Source organism: Littorina saxatilis, linkage group LG6 (assembly GCF_037325665.1).
Source record: "Littorina saxatilis isolate snail1 linkage group LG6, US_GU_Lsax_2.0, whole genome shotgun sequence".
Classification (NCBI taxonomy): domain Eukaryota; kingdom Metazoa; phylum Mollusca; class Gastropoda; order Littorinimorpha; family Littorinidae; genus Littorina; species Littorina saxatilis.
Window position 1 is genome coordinate 51,211,338 of NC_090250.1, and position 23,134 is coordinate 51,234,471.

The following is a 23,134-nucleotide window of genomic DNA, read 5'->3' on the forward strand; positions in this document are numbered from 1 at the left end:
CTATAATTTGTGGGGTCAGCTTGGGAGCCTTTATTTTTGTACAATGGAATAATTTCGCCTACAGCCCATTGTGTTGGAACCTTTCCTGACTGCAGCCACCCGTTGACACCGGTAGCCGTCCATCCGTGACCAACCCCCCTCCTGCTCCACTACCCCCCCCCCCCCCCATGCCCTGGCAGGTGTTGGTGGGTCTGCGAGACCGAATTCCTCCACGGGTACAGGTTTCGGGAGCCTTAGTACAAGTGTGGATGTACTAGCTGCCCCAAACACATACTTGCACATGCAGGGGCGGACGAGGGGGGGGGTGCACAGGGTGCAGGTGCACCCCCCCTCCAGCAAAAAAGAAAAAAAATTGGAAAGCTGATTCTATGACCATTTCTAAGTTCAAATGGCACCAGATGGCACCATTTCGCTTCTTTGGGTCAAAAAAATTTCCGGGGGGGGCATGCCCCCGAACCCCCCTAGCAAATTCGGGCGCTTCGCGCCCATCACATTCACTTTCGATTCAAAGTGCACCCCCCCTTACAAAGCAACTGATCCGCCCCTGACATGTACTCGCGAAAACACTCAGGCACCCATATAAAAACTCACACTGTTAAGCGCAAAGGCACATTGTCTTTGGCACACACAGACACAGACAGACGGACAGACAGACAGACAGACAGACAGACAGACAGACAGAAAGACACACAATCATGGCACACACACAAATACAACCATACACTCGACCCCTCCCCCCAACACACACACGCAGACGCAGACGCACACACACACACACACACACACACTGGCACACACACACACTGTCATTGGCGCGCGCATACACACACACACACACACACACATACATACACACAGACGCGCACGCACACACGCACACACGCAAGCACACACGCACACACACATACATACACACACACACGCTCACAAACACAAACACCAACACTGGTACCAACACAGAAATGCGCACTCACACGCATGCTCACCCTTTCCTTTGAGTGCAGTTTCTCACCTCACACTGCACGTCTTAGTTTTGTAACCTTTATTTCTCTCTATGTGTACGCCGGTAATCGGCAGGTATGGGGATTCCACAGTAAGTGATCCGAGTTCCACTTTGAGACACAGAGAATACGCTATGCAAATGAGCCATGGAGATAGGTACAACCGGAGTTTCCATTACAAGGCTGGGACGGCGACATACTCGAAGGATTAAACAGAGTGGGCTGGCTACAACTTTGAGCGCCGTACCCACCGTGGGGTGTATTCCAACGATCCTAAGTGAACCGTGATAGTGCGCAACTTGACGGAAGGGAAGACACAAGTGTCAACTTTTCCGGGGATGTTCTTCTTACTTGCCTTCTTTGATTTTGTTTGCTGTTAATAGGACTAATGCTGACTGTAAAAGTACGGTAAGTGGCCTTATTGATTTTTTTCCACTATTAAAACAAACATGACATTCACATCATTATCGTCATCGTCGTCGGCGGGGGCATCGCCATCGTTAAAATCATGTAAAATGTGTGACGTAGACTGTGACAGAAAATACATGATTTCTGCAGAGCAGAACATGTTGGCATCATCGACTTCCTCCTCCTCCTTCTCCTCTTCATCCTGCTCCACCTTCTTCTCCTCCTGCTCCTCCTCCTCCTTTTCATCGTCATAATAATCATCATTATCATCATCATCATCGTCGTCGTCCACATTCTTAACAAATTCGTTTGGGCTGTATGGAGTATATTGACAAAGAAGAACGGATGTTATACGCAGCGCAAAACCCGCGTTTGCCCGTGTTAACAATATTCACGCGTATTGAAAAGACGGCCGCTTTTTGAAAACCGCAGGTATATAACGATGTGCAAAGTAAGATGAAAAGATAGTGACACTTACGGCGCCCCGAAAATACTGAATGAAGGGGGAAAAGCACCAGCTCAACGTAAATAGAAAAACTTAAATATCAATTATGAGTCGCGTCAGTCGTTTTGGTTCTGTGCCAGTAAATGTAGAAAAAAAGCTGGTTATCTATGATTTCAAAACTTTAGGGATGAGAACAGCTCATTTTAAATACTTGAAGAGAGTTGAAAAGCTATGTTAGTAGTTTATAATTCAACGAATGCTAGCAATACAAATCGTAAGTCTAAAGAAAGTTCTGCCAGGGATTGTTCTGCCTTATCCTGACACAGAAACATAAATATATGAGACAGACAGACAGACAGACATGTGCACGGACGCAAGCACGCAAGCACACACACACACATACACACACACACACACACACACACACACACACACACACGCACACACGCACGCACACAAGGAACACGCACGAGGTCGGCTCTATAAATCATAAATCAACTATATTATAGGACGGTTTCAACGTGCTACATGCAGGTGTGTCTTTTTGCCAAAAGTCTCGCAGCCCGCGTGTATTTAGCCGGATTTACAAAGCCAGCTCAGTTTGGCAAACATACCATTGTACCGAGGGCGCCCTTTACTGTGCGTTGTTTGGATTGAGTTATGAAAAGTGCTTTATGAGCCTTTAAAGAAACATTCATTTCCTTGTAAATCATTGTGGGTCAGTCAAGGCTTTTGCGTCGAGTAAGAGTATCCAGTTTTCATTGGGAGAACGTACATCCCAAAAATCGTCGGCGGGGCTGCCACATTGTATGTGTGTGTGTGTGTGTGTGTGTGTGTGTGTGTGTGTGTAAGGGTGGGTGGGGTGGGGGGGCGGGTGCGTGCGTGCGGACGTGTGTGTGTGTGTGTGTGTGTGTGTGTGTATGAATGTATGTATGTATGTATGTGTGTGTGCGCCTCTGTGTGTGTGTGTGTGTATGTATGTGTGTGTGTGTATGTGTGTGTGTGTGTGTGCGTGTGCGCGCGCCTCTGTGTGTGTGTGCGCGCCTCTGTGTGTGTGTGTGTATGCGTGTGTGTGTGTGTGTGTGCGCGCCTCTGTGTGTGTGTGTGTGTGTGTGTGTGTGTGTGTGTGTGTGTGCGCGCCTCTGTGTCTGTGTGTGTGCGCCTCTGTGTGTCTGTGTTACTTCATTTTTGTTGTGCTTTCAATTTTTTGACAACTTACAAACTTAATTCAGCACACATGCACACACAAAATAAAAATAAATTGGGGGGGGGGGGGGGGGGGGAGGGGTACGCAATCGATTTTTCAGATGAACAGACATCTTTGAATGGTTCTTGTTCGAAAGAAACTCAGTATAGCAGGCATTTGTGTTTAAAGACACCGAGCGGCTAATTTAGACGAAGTCAGTAGCGAGATCTCAAATTGCATGAGTAAATAATTTCAAGAGCCGTTTAGACATGATCACGTACATGCACGCTGTGAAATAAGTGATCTTTCATTGGGGTTTTCGAAAGCCGTATCAGTGGTTTGCACTTATTGTTCTGGGCTTTTTACTTTTAGTAGCGAAGCAACAATGGAGTAGTTTTAATGCTCTACAGAAATGGCCACCTTCACACCAAGAAGATACACAAAATCCTCCTTTCTAATGATCGATCAATAACAAGACGGGCGCGGTGGCCTAGTGAATAAGACATCGGGTCGTGAGTTCAAATCCCGGCCGCGGCCGCATGGTGAGTTAAGGGTTGAGATTTTTCCGATCGCCCATGGTCAACTAATATGCAGACCTGCTACTGCCTTATCCCCCTTCGTGTGTACACGCAAGCACAAGACCAAGTGCGCACGGAAAGGATCCTGTAACCCATGTCAGAGTTCGGTGGGTTATAGAAACACGAAAATACCCAGCATGCATCCCCCGAAAGTGGCGTATGGCTGCCTGAATGGCGGGGTGAAAACGGTCATACACGTAAAAACCCACTCGGGCAAAAATCATGAGTGTACGTGGGAGTTTCAGCCCATGAACGAAGAAGAAGAAGAAGGAGAAGAAGAAGAAGAAGAAGAAGAAGAAGAAGAAGAAGAAGAAGAAGAAGAAGAAGAAGAAGAAGTTCAATAACAATGTGAGTAATATTGCCCATAAAGTTAAACGCTATTGAATAACAGTGAACGTCCGTACGGGAACAAAATCACCACGGCAGGTGCTCACAGAGTCAAGTTGTCATTTAGTACAAACAAAAAAGGAAGGTTTGGAAGACATGGCGAAGGTCGAATTGAATCAAACGTTCAAAGGTAATAGAGCCACCCTCTACTCCCACCGTATGGAGACGGGTACCGCCTAAGGTGTGAACTCAGAAGGGGGACGGGGGACGTTAAGTCCATAGGACAAATGGCTTACCGTCCAACTGGAGACATGTGTGATACTCGAGACGGCTAAACCAATTTGTCAGAAATAGAGTAGCTTGGTTGTAGTGTTTAGGCCAAAACAAAAAAAATAGGTGTGGTTACGGTAACATAGCCAAAAAAAATAGGGTAGGAAGGTAGGCAATCACTTCTTTTTTTTTTAACTTTTTTTTCTAATGTGTACAAATTAAACCTACTTGACATGGAAATAAGTGTGCGACTCGGGCGCTTTCGCTTTCATTGCGTTTTCTGCACTCGTTTTCTTGGTTTTTGTGGGTTTTTTTTTTTTTTACAAATGTAATAAAAAGTTATAGGGTCGGCCCCTAAAAATAGGGTAGGTCGGGTTACCGTAACCACACCTATTTTTTTTTTAGGCCTTACACAACAATCCGGTGTGTCAGATCAAAACGTGTACCGCAACCTAGCGTACTGAAGTTCCTCGATACGGGAACACAATCGATCATATTTCCACAAACACGTGTAAACGCAATCAAAGATCGTGGTTTCATGCACAGTGACACAGACTTGTGAGTTTCAGACTTGTCCTTGGTAAGTTGAAGTTCTCGTACCCTTACAGACCATTACTTATAATGTTCCACTGACGCTTTTAGTCAAAGTTCCTTCGTGTTCTCAAGAGAGCGGACAAAACCAGCAAACGCATTATGCGCATTTATTTGATCTCTTCTCGTCTGCTTGAACGTAATGGAGTTTGCATTATTCTTTACAATGGAATCAATGTTAGGTCACGATAAGTCAATATGCAAAGTTTAACGAAGCTTCAGATACAATCTTTCAGCAGGCAACCCTAGTAGCGTACGTGTACTTTCCTTTGCAGGTTTAAAGTCTTAGAGTTCAAAATGCTCAGTAGTTGAGCAGATAAGCAAACATCGGACACAAATATGTTTACGCCTGACTTTTGACGCGAATATTTATTTTGCTAAGCCTGATATTAATGGGGCGAAGTCGACTTTACGAATCTCGCTGCACGAAGCTTTGGCGCTGAATTTTCGGTGAAAAGACTTGACGAATCTCGCTGCACGAAGCTTTGGCGCTGAATTTTCGGTAAAAAGACTTTACGAATCTCGCTGCACGAAGCTTTGGCGCTGAATTTTCGGTAAAAAGACTTTACGAATCTCGCTGCACGAAGCTTTGGCGCTGAATTTTCGGTAAAAAGACTTCACTAATCTCGCTGCACGAAGCTTTGGCGCTGAATTTTCGGTAAAAAGACTTGACGAATCTCGCTGCACGAAGCTTTGGCGCTGAATTTTCGGTAAAAAGACTTCACTAATCTCGCTGCACGAAGCTTTGGCGCTGAATTTTCGGTAAAAAGACTTAACGAAGCTCGCTGCACGAAGCTTTGGCGCTGAATTTTCGGTAAAAAGACTTCACTAATCTCGCTGCACGAAGCTTTGGCGCTGAATTTTCGGTAAAAAGACTTCACTAATCTCGCTGCACGAAGCTTTGGCGCTGAATTTTTGGTAAAAAGACTTAACGAAGCTCGCTGCACGAAGCTTTGGCGCTGAATTTTCGGTAAAAAGACTTTACGAAGCTCGCTGCACGAAGCTTTGGCGCTGAATTTTCGGTAAAAAGACTTCACTAATCTCGCTGCACGAAGCTTTGGCGCTGAATTTTCGGTAAAAAGACTTCGCGAAGTCTACTTCGGGCTCAAATAAGGACAGCATTTAGCTTTCAAAAATGTGACTGTGAATAAAACTTTTGATAAACGCTTTAACGACTGACAATTAATGATGTAGTTTCGGTATCTAATCATTTTTAGCCTGTCTGTGTGCTCAGTTCTTTCTGCTTCTTACCATGTCCATGCATCATTTGAGAGAAAAAGGCGTTATGAAGGTTTATGACGAAATAAAACATCTAGGTATTTTATCACTTTTGTCCCATCTTTGTAGGCCTACTCAGTTTTTCCTGCTTTTTTCCCCGTTGCAGACAGCATTCAAGCGTAGCGGACGACGAAAAAATAGCAGAAAATACCAGAATAGAATGTGAGTACCGTCACCTCGATCATCCGTCCACCACAAACAAACCCGTTTGATATTTTCGAGACAACAGCAGATTATGAACACAAGTTGACGACGACAGAACTACGTGTGTTAAAGCAAGCAGTCCTGTGTTGAAGGTAGGCCCACAGTATTACACCGTGAAACATGAGCCGGCTAATTCCTATGGGTGTCAACTAACACATAACTAACTAGGGCCAACTGAGTGAAAGTCGATACTGTAGCTAGGTGTTGTGCCTCCAAACTCTTCGTTCATATCTTACATTCTGGCGCACAGCTGTTTAAAAACAGCACCGGGTGCTTTAGAGCCATTGCTGTCTTGTCGGTATAAAAGCACACAGTTTAACAACCACCATGGAATCGAACCATAAGCACAACAACAACAACAGCAAGGACACGGACCCTCTTAATACGCCACCAGACAAGGAGAAAGAAACGGCCATTCTGTTCGAGAACCATCTGGCGCCAGACGACGACAACGACAGCTTCTACGACAGCAGCGACGACGACGATGATGAGAAGATGCGCGAGGCGGCCTGTGTGAACCGCGTGGTCATCCGCCTGCAACGAGGGGTCAGCAGGGTGACCAATGCCGTCAACGACAGGTTCGGCGGTCACTTCTTGGCCATCGTCTGCGTCCTCCTCTACTTCGCCTACTTCATCTACGCCATGTATTACAGGTGAGACTTTGTACCTTTATCTGTCAATACTTTTCGATTGTAACAGCTATCGTATTTTCAGCGTAGCGGTAGGGTCCGATATCAGCCTAGTTTCCACACCCGACAGGCAGACTTCCTGATCTCTATGTGTGTGTGTGTGTGTGTGTGTGTGTGTGTGTGTGTGTGTGTGTGTGTGTGTGTGTGTGCGTGAATGTGTTGCGTGTTTGTATATCCCCCAAAAGTTGTTGATTTCCATTTTTTTCCCCATTATCGCCATGGATGATGTCATATCCGACATTTAAAAATGCTGAGGCCACACTGGGGCGACCGCATTTTTGTTTTAATCAAATTTCTTGAAATGTTGGTCTAACATTCTTTGATGTGGTCCAGATTCGGCGATGAGTCATCAATCCGTCTGCTGGTGTGTACAATACTTGGCGTGATGATCGCTGTACGTCACCAGGTCTGCAAGCTTGTTGGACGGACGAGCCTGGCACGCTGGTGGAAGGGGGAGAAATCACCTGCAGCTGCCCGCAGAGTCCACACGGTGCGCTTCTTTACAAAATGGTCAGTTGAACTCCTACACTGCCCCCCCCCCTCATTCTGCTCTGCGCCCCCTCCCCCTCCTACTCCCGAACACCGCATCTCCACCTCCTCCACCCCCATCTCGATTTCCTGTCGCCTTTTGTGCTGAGGTTTTCGTTTACTCAGGAATGCTTTTTTTGACACGTTTTCTTATAAATATAAAATTTAAAAAAATAACGTTAAATCTGAATATGCCCCAACATGTAGAAGGAAATGTTCGTAGCACGTCTACAGCAAATGCACAATCAATATTTAGAAGATCGGTCATTGTATCTTTCTTCTTTGTTTCTATTCACCCCCCTCCCCCTCTTTCTTTATCTCCCCGCCTCTCTCTTCATAGCTGTATGCTGGGGTGGGAGCCTTCATGGCCTGTGTGTCACTGTGTTCTGTGTATGACACACAGGTTGCTGTACGGCGGGGTGGGAGCCTTCATGGCCTGTGTGTCACTGTGTTCTGTGTATGACACAGGTTGTTGTACAGCAGGGTGGGAGCCTTCATGGTCTGTGTGTCAATGTGTTCTGTGTATGACACAGGTTGCTGTACGGCGGGGTGGGAGCCTTCATGGCCTGTGTGTCACTGTGTTCTGTGTATGACACAGGTTGCTGTACGGCGGGATGGGAGCCTTCATGGCCTGTGTGTCACTGTGTTCTGTGTATGACACAGGTTGCTGTACGGCGGGGTGGGAGCCTTCATGGCCTGTGTGTCACTGTGTTCTGTGTATGACACAGGTTGCTGTACGGCGGGGTGGGAGCCTTCATGGCCTGTGTGTCACTGTGTTCTGTGTATGACACAGGTTGTTGTACGGCGGGGTGGGAGCCTTCATGGCCTGTGTGTCACTGTGTTCTGTGTATGACACAGGTTGTTGTACGGCGGGGTGGGAGCCTTCATGGCCTGTGTGTCACTGTGTTCTGTGTATGACACAGGTTGCTGTACGGCGGGGTGGGGGCCTTCATGGCCTGTGTGTCACTGTGTTCTGTGTATGACACAGGTTGCTGTACAGCGAGGTGGGAGCCTTCATGGCCTGTGTGTCACTGTGTTCTGTGTATGACACAGGTTGCTGTACGGCGGGGTGGGAGCCTTCATGGCCTGTGTGTCACTGTGTTCTGTGTATGACACAGGTTGCTGTACGGCGGGGTGGGAGCCTTCATGGCCTGTGTGTCACTGTGTTCTGTGTATGACACACAGGTTGCTGTACGGCGGGATGGGAGCCTTCATGGGCTGTGTGTCACTGTTCTGTGTATGACACAGGTTGCTGTACGGCGAGGTGGGAGCCTTCATGGCCTGTGTGTCACTGTTCTGTGTATGACACAGGTTGCTGTACAGCGAGGTGGGAGCCTTCATGGCCTGTGTGTCACTGTTCTGTGTATGACATAGGTTGCTGTACGGCGGTTAATGAGCCTTCATGACCTGTGTGTCACTGTGTTCTGTGTATGACACACAGGTTGCTGTACGGCGGGATGGGAGCCTTCATGGCCTGTGTGTCACTGTGTTCTGTGTATGACACAGGTTGCTGTACGGCGGGGTGGGAGCCTTCATGGCCTGTGTGTCACTGTTCTGTGTTTGACACAGGTTGCTGTACGGCGGGGTGGGAGCCTTCATGGCCTGTGTGTCACTGTGTCCTGTGTATGACACAGGTTGCTGTACGTCGGGGTGGGAGCCTTCATAGTCTGTGTGTCACTGTGTTCTGGGTATGACACACAGGTTGCTGTACGGCGGAATGGGAGCCTTCATGGGCTGTGTTTCACTGTGTTCTGTGTATGCCACAGGTTGCTGTACGGCGGGGTGGGAGCCTTCATGGCCTATGTGATTGTGGACGTGGCCATCAAGGATGCTGACAAGCTTCGCTCTCTGCCCGGCATCTTCGTCTTTCTTCTCATCTGTTTCCTCTTCTCTTCGGCGCCAGCAAAGGTCAGATTGCGATTACTAGAGTGAGTAGAAAACATAGCACCTTGTTCAATTGAATAGGTCGTAAGAAAACTTGTTGGGGTCGAAGACCATATGTACCTTTCTGAGGCTATTGTAAACGAGCATGTACGCCACATAAGATCTGTCCAAGTTTGTTTTGTTCAAGGAGTAAGATCACACTTACACTTGGACACATATCATAAATCAACAGCCTGATTGCTGCCCGTGCAGAGAGGGAATCTGTGATTGAAGTCACTTGGAAGATTGACACTGGTACCGGTTAGGAACATGATTTAATAATACCTTTTCACTGTGTACAAGAAGTACCCGAGGTCTTGGTACTTTGTACGCGTCCAAGTTAAAAAGTTCTCTTAATCCAGATATGATATAATTAGTTAGTTAGTTGGTTAGTAGTTGCTTTTTGGGTCCAGCGGACCATATAGGCCAAATCAGGACCCCATAAGATGTAATGCACGTGATCGTTTAAGTTGAAATGAAGAACAGATAGGCTATCTTTAATGACGGCGATATCAAGTCAGCCAACGTTTGGGGAGTCCCGTGATCTTAAGCAAATTATTGCATAATCTTACCATACAAAATTAAAGATGTATTTTAAGATACACGAGGTCAATTTAGGATTTCATATTCGTAGCGTTCATATTTCTATTTCACATCCAGTGACTTAACTCGGAGCTAAAAGTGGTTATGGGTGGAGCAAAATTCGTACACGTTGTCATAAGTTCTTCCTTGATTGAACCCGAAGTTGACTTGGCGAAGCTTTTTTTCCCGAAATGTAGTGTCAATTAAAGCTTCGTGCAGTGAGCTTCGGTGAGTAGTTTTCGCAGAGTCGACTCCGCTTAATTTTTCTTCAAAGATGTTTTATTCAGGCAATTTTACAATTTGTCAGGCGATGCACAGAAGTCAGATAATGATAGAGTGGATATGACGGATAAAAACATATTCAATACAACATACAATCAATTATGATAATTATAATAAGTGATGTTCCACAAGGGTAAAATATGAAGACCACTTCAGCCTAAATTTTCCATAATTCAATTCTGTACAGTGACTCCGCTAGGCTAGACAATCAATCAATCAATCAATCAATGAGTCTTATATCGCGCATATTCCGTGGGTACAGTTCTAGGCGCGCGCTCTGCAGTGATGCCGTGTGAGATGAATATTTTATACGGCCAGTAGATTGCAGCCATTTCGGCGCATATTTACCTTTCACGGCCTATTATTCCAAGTCACACGGGTATAGGTAGACAATTATTAACTGTGCCTAAGCAATTTTGCCAGAAAAGACCCTTTTGTCAATCGTGGGATCTTTAACGTGCACACCCAAGGCCACTAAGCTCCAGTTTCATTTGCTTCAGGTGAACTGGCACACGATCTACTGGAGTGTGGGCATGCAGTTCATCCTGGCCGTGCTGGTGATGAGATGGCAGGGAGGGAAGAACGCCGTGCTGTGGGTGCAATCCAGGCTGGATGAGTTCTTTGCCAACTCAAAGCCAGCTTCTCAACTCATGTTCGGAGAGAAGTACTACGATCACTACATGATCTTTGGGGTGAGTTTTTTTTCGGTTATCATGAATAAAAAAACAAGAAAGCTAGGTATTCACAACGTTTAATTTTTCGACACAATTAGATATTTTTGCACTTGGATAATTATGGAGCAAAAAAGATCCGTTTTGCCTTGTTTTGTCTAAAGTTAAACGTTCTAAAAGCTTACCTTTCTTGTGTGTCACAAGATTATTTTGATAGAAGGTAATTTATATTCAAATCCTTTCCAATCTTCAGCATTTTTCTGTCATTCTGTTGTCACTTAATTCGAATGATAACCACGCCTTTTAGGGAAGGTCAGTGTGAATATTCAGTCACTTTGACATTTCTGTTATCTTGGCTTCGCGAGTCTAACATTGGCATGATGACTTAGTTTGTCTTTCTGGCTCCGCAAATAGATCTCTACACAGCCAGTGCCTGGCCTGTCTGAAAGCACCTCATCGTGAGGGGTTTTGCAGCCAGCGCAGTGAAGCTAAAGAGGGAAACATTTTCTCTGCGCGCGCGGCGGCAAGCAGGATGTCTCAGAACTGTCTAGGCCAGTCCTGTACTGGTGTCATGACTTGGTTTCTGGGCTTCCGCCTCATAGTGTTTTACACCCATTTGTGCATGAGTCAGATTTCTCGGTTTGTGTGTATCAGGCTCTGCCCATCGTGTTTCTGACCAACTCTGCCCTGGCCATGCTGTACTACCTGGGCGCCATGCAGTTCCTGGTCAAGGCTATCGGCAACTCCTTGCGCTTTGTGCTGGGTACCTCCGCCATCGAGTCCACGGGCGTGGCAGCATCCATTTTCATGGAAGGGGTGAGTTTCGGCTGTCATATTCTTGTAGATACTGATTGATAGATTTGTTTTTAATTTTCTTTTAGATGACTCCATTTTTAGAAGATGTGACCAGAACCATACAGTTAATGTTGATTGTTCTGATGACTGTCGCTTGCAATTTTGTTTCAATTTGTGTGTAGCTGATAGTGGTGGTGGGGATGATTTACTACTTGCAAGTTGTGCCATTCGTTTATACTTCAAGATCAGCTTCAACCATCGCCAACCCCACTCCCTCCAATCCCCTTCCCTCCCCTCCCCAAGCTGTGTTACAAGCCCATTGAGGTTTTCTCACTTCAGCTCGATTCGGTCATCATTTAAAACATTTCCCTTAGCCCTTAACAACACTTTGTTTGGCAGGGTGGCACGGTTACCCAAGCCCCTCCCCCCCCTCCCCTTCACCCCACCCGTCACTACAGCACCCCGATCAGCAGATGTTTGCTTGCTTACAATGATATGGGCTTAAGTATTTTCTGAAGAGCTGTCGTTGACAAAGTCAGTTTGCAGTGTATTTCTCTAATGCTTTTGCAAACCTTTGTGCTTAGCGACGATTTGTTTATTATAAGCTTTCACCTTTACTTGGCCTAAATTGACTCCTGTTTGACTGTCTGCACCCCCAAGTGGGATATGTGCACTCTGTTACATTTTCCTGGCATTCTTTCTGAATTGAAAACGAGAAACTGACACCCAATAAATGAATAAATGAACTAGAATAGATTCTGTGATTGTTTTTCAGGCTTCTGCTATGCTGGCGTTGCGTCCATATTTGGGTAAACTGACGCACTCAGAGTTATTCGCCTTGACCTCGGCCTGTTTGTCGTCCATAGGGGGCGCTTTCCTCGCCATTTTGGCGCAGCTCGGGGTAAGTCTTTAAAATGAATGAAAGGGGATGCACTGAATTATCCTCCTTCAAACTCTATGGCTCCCCATGTCTGTTGTGACTGCAACTATTCTGCATCCACTGTTATTATTTAATGATGGCGTGCAGCTTTTGCTTCGAACACTACATCAGTATGGGACTTGATAGTTCTACTTTACATCATGCAGATGTATTGCTAAAATGATTTTAAAAAAAACACGGAAAATTGGCCATTAAAGTTTCGGCATATTTTCGAAGTTTAAGACAGTCTTCCGTGTTACGTTTCTCCCGACTGGTAAAGGTTCGGCAGCACTGTCAAAATGACGGCAAAATTGGCTCCAACCGCCGAAGCCAAACGACATTCCTGTACTAGTATTCTTGTTATCCTACGTTATGCTGTAGGTCTTAGCTGTCATATATAGCAATTTTTGTGTGATAAAAGCTTTGGCTGTGGACAGAAACGAGTCCGTTTTAGGCGGCAAATTTAGAGTGAACGCTGCCAAAAATGAAAAAAAGAGAAAAAGCCTAACGGTTTTGAGGTTTGTGTTTCTGCAACTGTTTTGACATGTGCAAGTTATCCAGAGAGGGTGAATACAGCGAATGAAATTGTTTTTAGCGCTCTAGCGCCGTTAGTTTGTCAGAACAGGAGGTGGTCCATATTAGAAGCCGGTCCATATTAGGAGCCCTTCCCCTACTGTTTAAACTCAACTTTGATGTAATTTCAGATCCCTGTAGAGTTCATGCTGCCAGCTATGGTGATCAGCGCGCCGGCAACATTTGCAGTCTGCAAGCTGATAGCTCCTGAAACACGCAAAGCCAAGAAAATCACGTTTGGTGGGGAGCTTCCACTTGACATGTGAGTATATCAGCTCTCTCTCTCTCTCTCTCTCTCTCTCTCTCTCTCTCTCTCTCTCTCTCTCTCTCTCACTCTCTCTCTCTCTCTCGCTCTCTCTCTCTCTCTCTCACACACACACACACACACACACACACGCGCACACACGTACGCACGCACGCACGCACGCACGCACGCACATACACACACTAAAAAACATAAAAGTTATGCACCTTTTCAGGCAGTACTCCTCGATCCTGGAAGCGGCGCAGGCAGGGGCTATCAGTGTGGTCAGCCTTGTGGCCAATGTGGTGGTCGTTGCGTTCGCCTTCTTCGCCCTCATCGCTTGGGCCAATGAGACCTGCACCTGGTTCGGGGACAGGGTGGGCATCCAGCAGCTCACCATGGAGGTCAGTCGGCTGATCGTAACACTGCAAGAATAGATCAGTTAAAAAAAAATCGGATTAAAAAAATCTTCACTTGAAAGCCATATAAAATCTGAGAATAGAGTGTACATGGGAGGCAACCAGCTTCCTTGGAGTCAAAAGGCGATTTGCAGCTGTTGTCTCTCTCGTTCGCTGGTTCTTGCCTGTAATCCGTATATGATATTTGACGGGCGCTGTGGCGGGGTGGTAAGACGTCGGCTTCTTAATCGGAAGGTCGAGGGTTCGAATCCCGGCCGCGGCCGCCAGGTGGGTTAAGTGTGGAGATTTTTTTCGATCTCCCAGGTCAACGTATGTGCAGACCTGCTAGTGACTTATCGCCCTTCGTGTGTACACGCAAGCACAAGACCAAGTGCGCACGGAAAAGATCCTGTAACCCATGTCAGAGTTCGGTAGGTTATAGAAACACGAAAATACCCAGCATTCTTCCTCCGAAAGCGGCGTATGGCTGCCTTAATGGCGGGGTAAAAACGCAGAAGAAGAAGAAGTATATGATAGGCTACGTACTTTACGCAATCAGAGCGTTTTACAGTTGTTGTGATATCAATCAAAATATTGTGTTTGGAATGGTCATGAAGCTCTCAACAAGACATTTACAAACAAGACATGTTTAACCTACTGCATTTAATGTGAATGTCTTATTTGGAGAGAAAAACTAAACTATTCTTACTAAACTATGTCATGGCTATTTTTGGTCCATTATATCTCTTGAAGGCGACTTATTTTCTCCATATATTGGAATGTAGACGTTTTATATATTAAGTGTTTTGCGTATTGTATACGGTGAAATTGCGTATAGTTATTCGGAGTTTTTTTTTATTGTACAGCGCAGGGAGCACGAAATTATTCTGTGGTTAGCGCTTTGTAGCCTTTGCTTATTTTTATGATTATTGTTATTGTTATAATGATAACAATAACAATAACAATAACATCACTTTATTGTCCATTAAAATATTTCATAAAAACGGAGACATTTCTTCGGCACACCAAGCCTGCCTGTTAACGATTATAACGAAAGATGATGATTTCTTTTGCCAGAAAGTCCTATCCTACCTGTTCTACCCTCTGGCTCTTCTGATGGGCGTGGACCTGGATGACTGTCGTAACGTGGCGATGCTCATGGGCCTCCGGCTGTCCTCCTCCAACTTCGTGGCTCTGCTCAAGATGGCCCAGCTGGTGGGCAACAGGCATCAGTTCCAGCAGTACTCCATGATTCCCAACGCAACCGTGACCTACGTGGGTGACCACATCATCCTGGACCAGTTGAACGTCACGCTCATTGAAGGATATATTTCCGTGAGTCGTTGACCATGAAATTACAAATGTCATCATTTTGTCATTTTATTTTTCTGTTTGGCGTAGTCCCTAATTGCCCCCGTGGAAGTGACTTCACATACTGAAGGAAGAGCGACCGTTTGAGATGCACTCAGGAGGACGGTGAGCTTCACACGGGGTTGAATCGGGTTATTGTGCTTTGTTTAGTCTGTGTGCGGTGCATTATTATTTATTATTATGGGGAGCTTGCGCGAACCACAACTGTGCTCTCCGCGCTTTACATATTAATTTCTGCCGTTTGAAATGGAATTTTTTACAGACAGCGAGAGGTTAATACCAAAATTATGAGTGTGCTAATTATTTTCTTAACCGATCTGTCATGTTAGGAATCATGACCAATACTCGCAAACATACCCACACTAATGTTTTAGGGGATGTCCAGTGTCATAGCAACAGATGCGCTGTGCTGTTTTTCCAGCTTTATATCCGTGTTCATTTCACTGGGAATAATGATTAATACAAACTATCCCAAAACTAATGTTTCAGAGGCGGTCCACATCCTGTCATGCTATGAATAACGGTCATACACAGACTACTGTTTCAGACACGCTGTGCGGGTTCTCCACCATCCTGTCATGCTATGAATAACGGTTATACCCAGACTACTGTTTCAGACACGCTGTGCGGGTTCTCCACCATCCTGTCATGCTATGAATAACGGTTATACCCAGACTACTGTTTCAGACACGCTGTGCGGGTTCTCCACCATCCTGTCATGCTATGAATAACGGTTATACCCAGACTACTGTTTCAGACACGCTGTGCGGGTTCTCCACCATCCTGTCATGCTATGAATAACGGTTATACCCAGACTACTGTTTCAGACACGCTGTGCGGGTTCTCCACCATCCTGTCATGCTATGAATAACGGTTATACCCAGACTACTGTTTCAGACACGCTGTGCGGGTTCTCCGCCATCATGTCATGCAATGAATAACGGTTATACCCAGACTACTGTTTCAGACACGCTGTGCGGGTTCTCCATCATTCTGTCATGCTATGAATAACGGTTATACCCAGACTACTGTTTCAGACACGCTGTGCGTGTTCTCCACCATCCTGTCATGCTATGAATAACGGTTATACCCAGACTACTGTTTCAGACACGCTGTGCGGGTTCTCCACCATCCTGTCATGCTATGAATAACGGTTATACCCAGACTACTGTTTCAGACACGCTGTGCGGGTTCTCCATCATTCTGTCATGCTATGAATAACGGTTATACCCAGACTACTGTTTCAGACACGCTGTGCGGGTTCTCCACCATCCTGTCATGCTATGAATAACGGTCATACCCAGACTACTGTTTCAGACACGCTGTGCGGGTTCTCCACCATCCTGTCATGCTATGAATAACGGTTATACCCAGACTACTGTTTCAGACACGCTGTGCGGGTTCTCCACCATCCTGTCATGCTATGAATAACGGTCATACCCAGACTACTGTTTCAGACACGCTGTGCGGGTTCTCCACCATCCTGTCATGCTATGAATAACGGTTATACCCAGACTACTGTTTCAGACGCGCTGTGCGGTTTCTCCATCATCCTGTCGTCCTGTGTATAATGACTAATTCCTACACTAATGTTTTACAAGCAGTCTGAGGAAAAAGCGACATAAGCGCCGTGCGGGTTTCTGTGCATCCTCTCTGCGTCTTCATCACATTTGGAAAAATGATCCGATACTTACAATTACCCATACCAATATTTCAAAGGTAGTGATAGTAGCATATGCACACACAGTCTCCTAATGCTCGGTCAAACACTACGCAACTTTAAAGCAATGATGCCGAAAGATTTGACTGTTCAACCTCCACTCACCACGCTGTTTCAGAGACGCTCAGAGGCCATCGCAACATACGCACTGTGCGGCTTTTCTGGGATCCTGTCCATGTTCATAACACTGGGAATAATGACCACGCTGGTCCCACACCGCCGTAAATGGCTCACTTCCCAGGCCTTCACGCTTCTGATGGCAGGCAACTTGGCCAACTTCATGGTCGGCTGTTTTGCTGGTGGGTATTGTGTGTGCTTGTGGTGGTGGCGGTGGTAGTGAGAGAGAATACTTCATGTCCTACAGGCTGAGATATGGGTTATATGATAACTCGAGTTTTACGCCTTCATGGCATATGATGAGATACACAAGTGTATGCGTGTTTAGGTGGTATCACTATCAGCCATCTGCACTTATGGTGGTAGTGAGTGGCGGGACTGTCTTTTTATTCATATGGTCAGTATGTGTGTTTTGCGGTGCCTCAACAGTTTGGAGGGCGAAGAGGGACCGTTTAGTATATGATCCTTGTCAGTAAAACTGCGGGACGTACCCCTGGACAGGATTTTTAACTTTTAAAAAGACATTTGAAACGGATTTTTTTTTTATAAGATTTAAAGAACCGACTGTCAAAGGAACTGAGTTTTAAGACACCTATAATAATAATGATAATAATAACTTAAATAATAATAATAATAATGGAACACACTAAATGCGGTGTGGCTCTTTTTTTAAATTTTTATATGAAGTCATATCGCGCGCGTATCTCCAGACTCGGACTCAAGGCGCAGGGATCTATTTATGCCGTGTGAGATGGAATTTTTTACACAATACATCACGCATTCACATCGACCAGCAGATCGCAGCCATTTCGGCGCATATCCTACTTTTCACGGCCTATTAATCCAAGTCACACGGGTATTTTGGTGGACATTTCTTATCTATGCCTATACAATTTTGCCAGGAAAGACCCTTTTGTCAATCGTGGGATCTTTAACGTGCACACCCCAATGTAGTGTGCACGAAGGGACCTCGGTTTTTTGTCTCATCCAAAAGACTAGCACTTGAACCCACCACCTAGGTTAGGAAAGGGGGAAGAAAATTGCTAACGCCCTGACACAGGGTCGAACTCGCAACCTCTCGCTTCCGAGCGCAAGTGCGTTACCACTCGGCCACCCAGTCCTTCAAGTATTCTCATGTTATCGTATCTTATACTGTACTTTTGACTGAGATATATGCCTTAAATATCAACAACCTACCTTTCTTGTTTTTTGATTTTATATATGAATAGTTTTTAAAGAGTAGGCCGAGAACAAAACAGAGAATACGATCGATGCTAAATCAATCTCGCATCACCCCCTAGGTTCTCGAGACATGGAACACACTGTTCATATCGTCAGTACTTGTTTTTTAACATACGTTTCAAAACAAAACAAAAAACATTACTGCATATCGTTGCTTCCATTGGTGTGTTTTGCGGTGCCTCAACAGTTTGGAGGGCGAAGAGGGACCGTTTAGTGTGTGATCCAAAATGTTTCTTTTCTGTGCATATTTCATGTCAGTTTCTCTTTCTCCTGCGCTGTCAACACCCACGCTTGTCTAGCTTCTCGCCACAGTGTGTGTTGATGTTTATAGCGGGAGTAGAAGTTTGACTTGGCGGAGCATTAGTTTTTGTTTGCATTCAATGAGCGTTACTAAAAAGCTATTGATATTACCATCTTGGTTAAGTTAATGATTACTTTGAGAGTTGGAGGTTGTATCAGGCAAAATAATTGTTTTGTTCGTATTCGACCCAAAAATAAAAGAAAGAGAGAGAGAGAGAGAGAGAGAGAGAGAGAGAGAGAGAGAGAGAGAGAGAGAGAGAGAGAGAGAGAGAGAGAGCGAGAGAGAGAGAGAGAGTGAGAGAGAGAGAGAGAGAGAACTCTGAACTCTGAACTCTGAACATTTATTGAATAAACACAAGGCTCATTTCAATGGGGAAATGGGGGGAGGGAAATTCAGCGTAGTACATGTGTCCACAGTGGAGCCGAATAAAGGCAACAATAAAACAGTGAAAAACAAAACAACAGAACAGGCAGACAAACATGCCACACGTGAAATACCGTGTTTTTAGGATTGAATGGTGTTCATCTTAACTAATGTATTGAGATCTTTTCTTGAACACTTTATACAGAAAGTTCGACACATCCATGACATTCTTATCATCATCCGCACTCATAATTGCTGCCACATCGTCATTGGCTGCAAAAACAGAAAGCTCACTTCTGAACTCGTCATATGCAGTACAGTTCAATAAAACATGTTCTTCGTCTTCGTTTTCAGTCTTACATACTGGACATAATAACTGTTGAGGGGTTACACCGCGTTTGTACCTCATCCTGTGACAGTTTATAGGTGATATACCAAATCTGAATTGGACATAAGCAATTTTAAAGCAACGTAACTGGCTACAATCCACATAATTCTCAATCTTAAACGATCTTTTAAACTTGGCATAGAACACGTATCTCTCTCGTCTGGATATCATTATCCCAATCTGCTTTAAAGCGATTAATGAGTCTTTGAGAGAGAGAGAGAGAGGGAGAGAGAGAGAGAGAGAGAGAGAGAGAGAGAGAGAGAGAGAGAGAGAGAGACAAAACATCTTTTTGGATTATTATGTCCAAATAATCATGTCAGACTGTATGCAGAGTTTTTACGGAACATGTAATATGTGTCGACTTGGGGTCCACAGGTATGTTGGTGTGATTCTCTCCAAGAAGACGATGGGATACTACAAAGTGGCGGAGAGCCCACATACGATCACAACAACGCTTCTCAACATGATAGGGCAACTTGGATCATGTTACAAGTGACACTGAATAGTGGAATGACAATCTTCTTTGTGAGCGGCCACTGTTCATTCTGCTGCCATGTAGAATTATACACTGTGGTTTTTTTTTATTGTTTTTTTTATTTACCTCAGTTGCGTGCATGTTGCCACTACCCTTATTCTGAGAATGAAAGAGAATGTATTCAAAATCAGCGAATGTAACAATGTCCTAGAAAAGATTGCATCATGGTGACAGTAACACCAATGTGCTTCGACAAATATAATGGGATGTGCTTACAAATATAAAAGTAAATGCACGTGGATGTAAACATATATAGGCATGCAAATAAGTATACTATGTGAAAACTAATCTAAACAACAAAATGACTGTCCGCCCCGTGATTGGGAGGTCGTGGGTTCGAACCCCGGCCGGGTCATACCTAGGACTTTAACATTAGCAATCTAGTGGCTGCTCCGCCTGGCGTCTGTCATTATGGGGTTAGTGCTAGGACTGGTTGGTCCGGTGTCAGAATAATGTGACTGGGTGAGACATGAAGCCTGTGCTGCGACTTCTGTCTTGTGTGTGGCGCACGTTATATGTCAAAGCAGCACCGCCCTGATATGGCCCTTCGTGGTCGGCTGGGCGTTAAGCAAACAAACAAACAAACAAAATGACTGAAGGTGAAACTAACAAAGTTAAAAAGATATATATATAAAAAAAAACTTGTACTCACCAATACAAGGACAGCAAAATAAAATATATCACGTTGTCGGTTATGGAAGCTTGTTCAGGACAAACACAAAGGGAAGAAAGGGAAGAAAGGCAGGGGCGGATCAGTTCATTTTAGGGGGGAGGGGGGCTCCAAAAGTATATTGTGAACATATGGGTGTGAAGGCGCGAAGCGCCGAGCCGACGGCGCGAAGCGCCTTGCTTGCTAAGGGGGTCCGGGGGCATCCCCCCCGGACAATTTTGAAACAAAGGATGCAAAATGGTGCCTATCTGTTGCATTCTGAGGATGATCATTACCAGTTTCAGGCAGCAGATTTTGTCACTGATTAATACCCCAAAAAATGAAACTCAATTTTTTTGGCTGGGGGGGGGGGGGGGGGGGGGTTAAACCCCAGAACCCCCCCCCCCTCGTCCGCCCCTGAAAGGGAAGGCAAAATGCAAAAGCAGCAAGGGACGAGAAAAGAATGGAAAGAAGATGGAGGGAAAACAAAAAAGAGAAGGGAGACAGTTTTTATCCAAGTGCAGTGCGTGTCCTGGCTCCTTAAGTCCTCTAACTGCCGTTCTTAGTTAAAATTGAGCTTTTACTCAAGGTTTATGTCCTGGTATTTTGTTGTGAGACACAGCCGTCAAGCCTTTAAATACCTTATTTCTTAAAGTTCACCTACCCAGTGTAGTATTGTAATAAATGTTTTGGTTTTCATTTTCATTTTCATTTTCATTACTTTATTGTCCCATCGCTGGGAAATTCGGGTCGCTTCCTCCCAGTGGAAAGCTAGCAGCAACGGAGTCGGGCTACCCAGGTGTCTGCGTGTTTAGGTGTATTCAGCCACCTGCACTTATGGCAGAATGACCAAGGTCTTTTACGTGCCATTGTGATGACACGGGGGTGGGACATGGCTTCCGTCTCTGGGTCTGCACATAAAGTTGACCCGTGTCCGTCCCGGCCCGAATTCGAACCTGCGACCTTCCGATCACAAGTCCAGTGCTCTACCAACTGAGCTACTGGGCTTGTGATTTTAGTTATTGTCGTCATAACTGATGTCTGATACATATATAATTCTTACTGATACTTCTATACTGTTTATCTTACGCATATGTACAATTGATGGTTAAACACGTTTTGTTAAGGAGGAGCATGCTTGCGCGTGTGTGCTGTTGTGGGTTTTGTGTGGGGAATGTATGCGGGCGTGCGTGAGCGTGTGTGTGACTGAGATTGCAAGCGATGTTTGGAAGGGCGTGTATGGATTGATTGATTGTACTCTGGCCAAAACATGTCCCTAGTGTACTGCACATGGTTGAAATAAAGTCTTATGTCTTATGTCTTATGTCTTATGTCTTGAATAAAGAAATTACAGGGGAGAGAAGCGGTGAGAGGATGTATGGGTACAAACAAACACTAAGTGTATTACACATTCATGAGGGTAATAAGAAAATAATGGACACATGAATAAAATAAATAAATAATAAATAGATGGAAACACACACACCTAAAGTGTGGATGGTTACCTAAGAGGCGGCACTGGGTGTAGTGCCTTTCTAGTGCACTTGCACTACAACAGCACTGGGTGCAGTACTCGCTCCGGCATCGAAGAATTTTGCACTAAAAAATGCACAAAATTTGACCTATTTCGTCGCCTATAGAGGACGGAAAGAATGTCATTTTGAACATTGTTATGACATTCTTTCCGTCAAAAAAATCAATTTAACGGTGTTAAATGAAGCGACCATCCACACAATTAGGTTGCCATCCAGAGTTTAACATTGTTATGACATTCTTTCCGTCAAAAAAGTCAATTTAACGGTGTTAAATGAAGCGACCATCCACACAATTAGGTTGCCATCCAGAGTTTAGGTTGCCATCCACGTGTGGATGGTTGCCTTATGGTGATTTAGGCAACCAAACCTGTGGAAACATGGGTACACACACACACACACACACACACACACACACACACACACACACACACACACACACACACACACACACACACACACACAACCACACCTGACTGACTGTATGACAAATTCATAAGGGTAATAACAAAAATGTAAACATAAATAAATAAAATGAATTAAAAAATAAAATTAAAATAAACAAATAAATTGATGAACAAACACACACACACACACACACACACATACACACACGTGCGCGCACACACACACACACACACACAGCGAATCCACGGCAATTTGAAGTATATGTCAGTGTATACGTGTGAGGAAGACCTCGGTGTGTCCATCAAGAGGTAACCAGAAAGTATACAATGCAGAAAAGTCCAAGTAAGATTAATAAGACTATCCTCTCTGAATCCACGATGGCTCTGCGAGTAGAACTCCGTACTCCGCGATTATATCTGGAATGTACATGTGCACTGCGATTCCGTTCCCTTGACGTCCTTCTGTCAACGAGAGCCCAACACACGAAGTCGTTTGCACAGTGACAGTCTACAACACTAGTAAGGGTTACTGAATGTACTTTTTTCATATACATTTTTTTATTTTCGAAAGTTTTCTCTGGCGATAAAGGAAGGCCCACCTCACTTCCTGGTAAACT

The 23,134-nt window shown here is 44.9% G+C and overlaps 1 protein-coding gene across 1 annotated transcript; it reads left to right on the top strand.

Moving 5' to 3' along the window:
* The first annotated feature begins 1,064 nt into the window (after positions 1-1,064).
* LOC138969489 (uncharacterized transporter YutK-like) lies at positions 1,065-21,902 on the top strand. The gene is made up of 12 exons (XM_070342291.1): positions 1,065-1,409; positions 6,191-6,941; positions 7,311-7,487; positions 9,272-9,413; positions 10,793-10,984; positions 11,618-11,779; positions 12,534-12,659; positions 13,382-13,512; positions 13,730-13,898; positions 14,970-15,227; positions 17,102-17,282; positions 19,770-21,902. The coding sequence occupies exons 2-12, from the start codon at positions 6,616-6,618 to the stop codon at positions 19,781-19,783; spliced, it is 1,878 nt and encodes a 625-aa protein (XP_070198392.1). The 5' UTR covers positions 1,065-1,409; positions 6,191-6,615; the 3' UTR covers positions 19,784-21,902.
* The last annotated feature ends 1,232 nt before the right edge of the window (positions 21,903-23,134 follow it).

Coding starts and splice junctions, on each gene's coding strand:
- LOC138969489 (XM_070342291.1), top strand. CDS start 6,616: ATGGAATCGAACCATAAGCACAACAACAACAACAGCAAGGACACGGAC. Junction 10,985..11,617: donor ATCACTACATGATCTTTGGG/GTGAGTTTTTTT, acceptor TGTGTGTATCAG/GCTCTGCCCATCGTGTTTCT. Junction 13,899..14,969: donor TCCAGCAGCTCACCATGGAG/GTCAGTCGGCTG, acceptor TTCTTTTGCCAG/AAAGTCCTATCCTACCTGTT.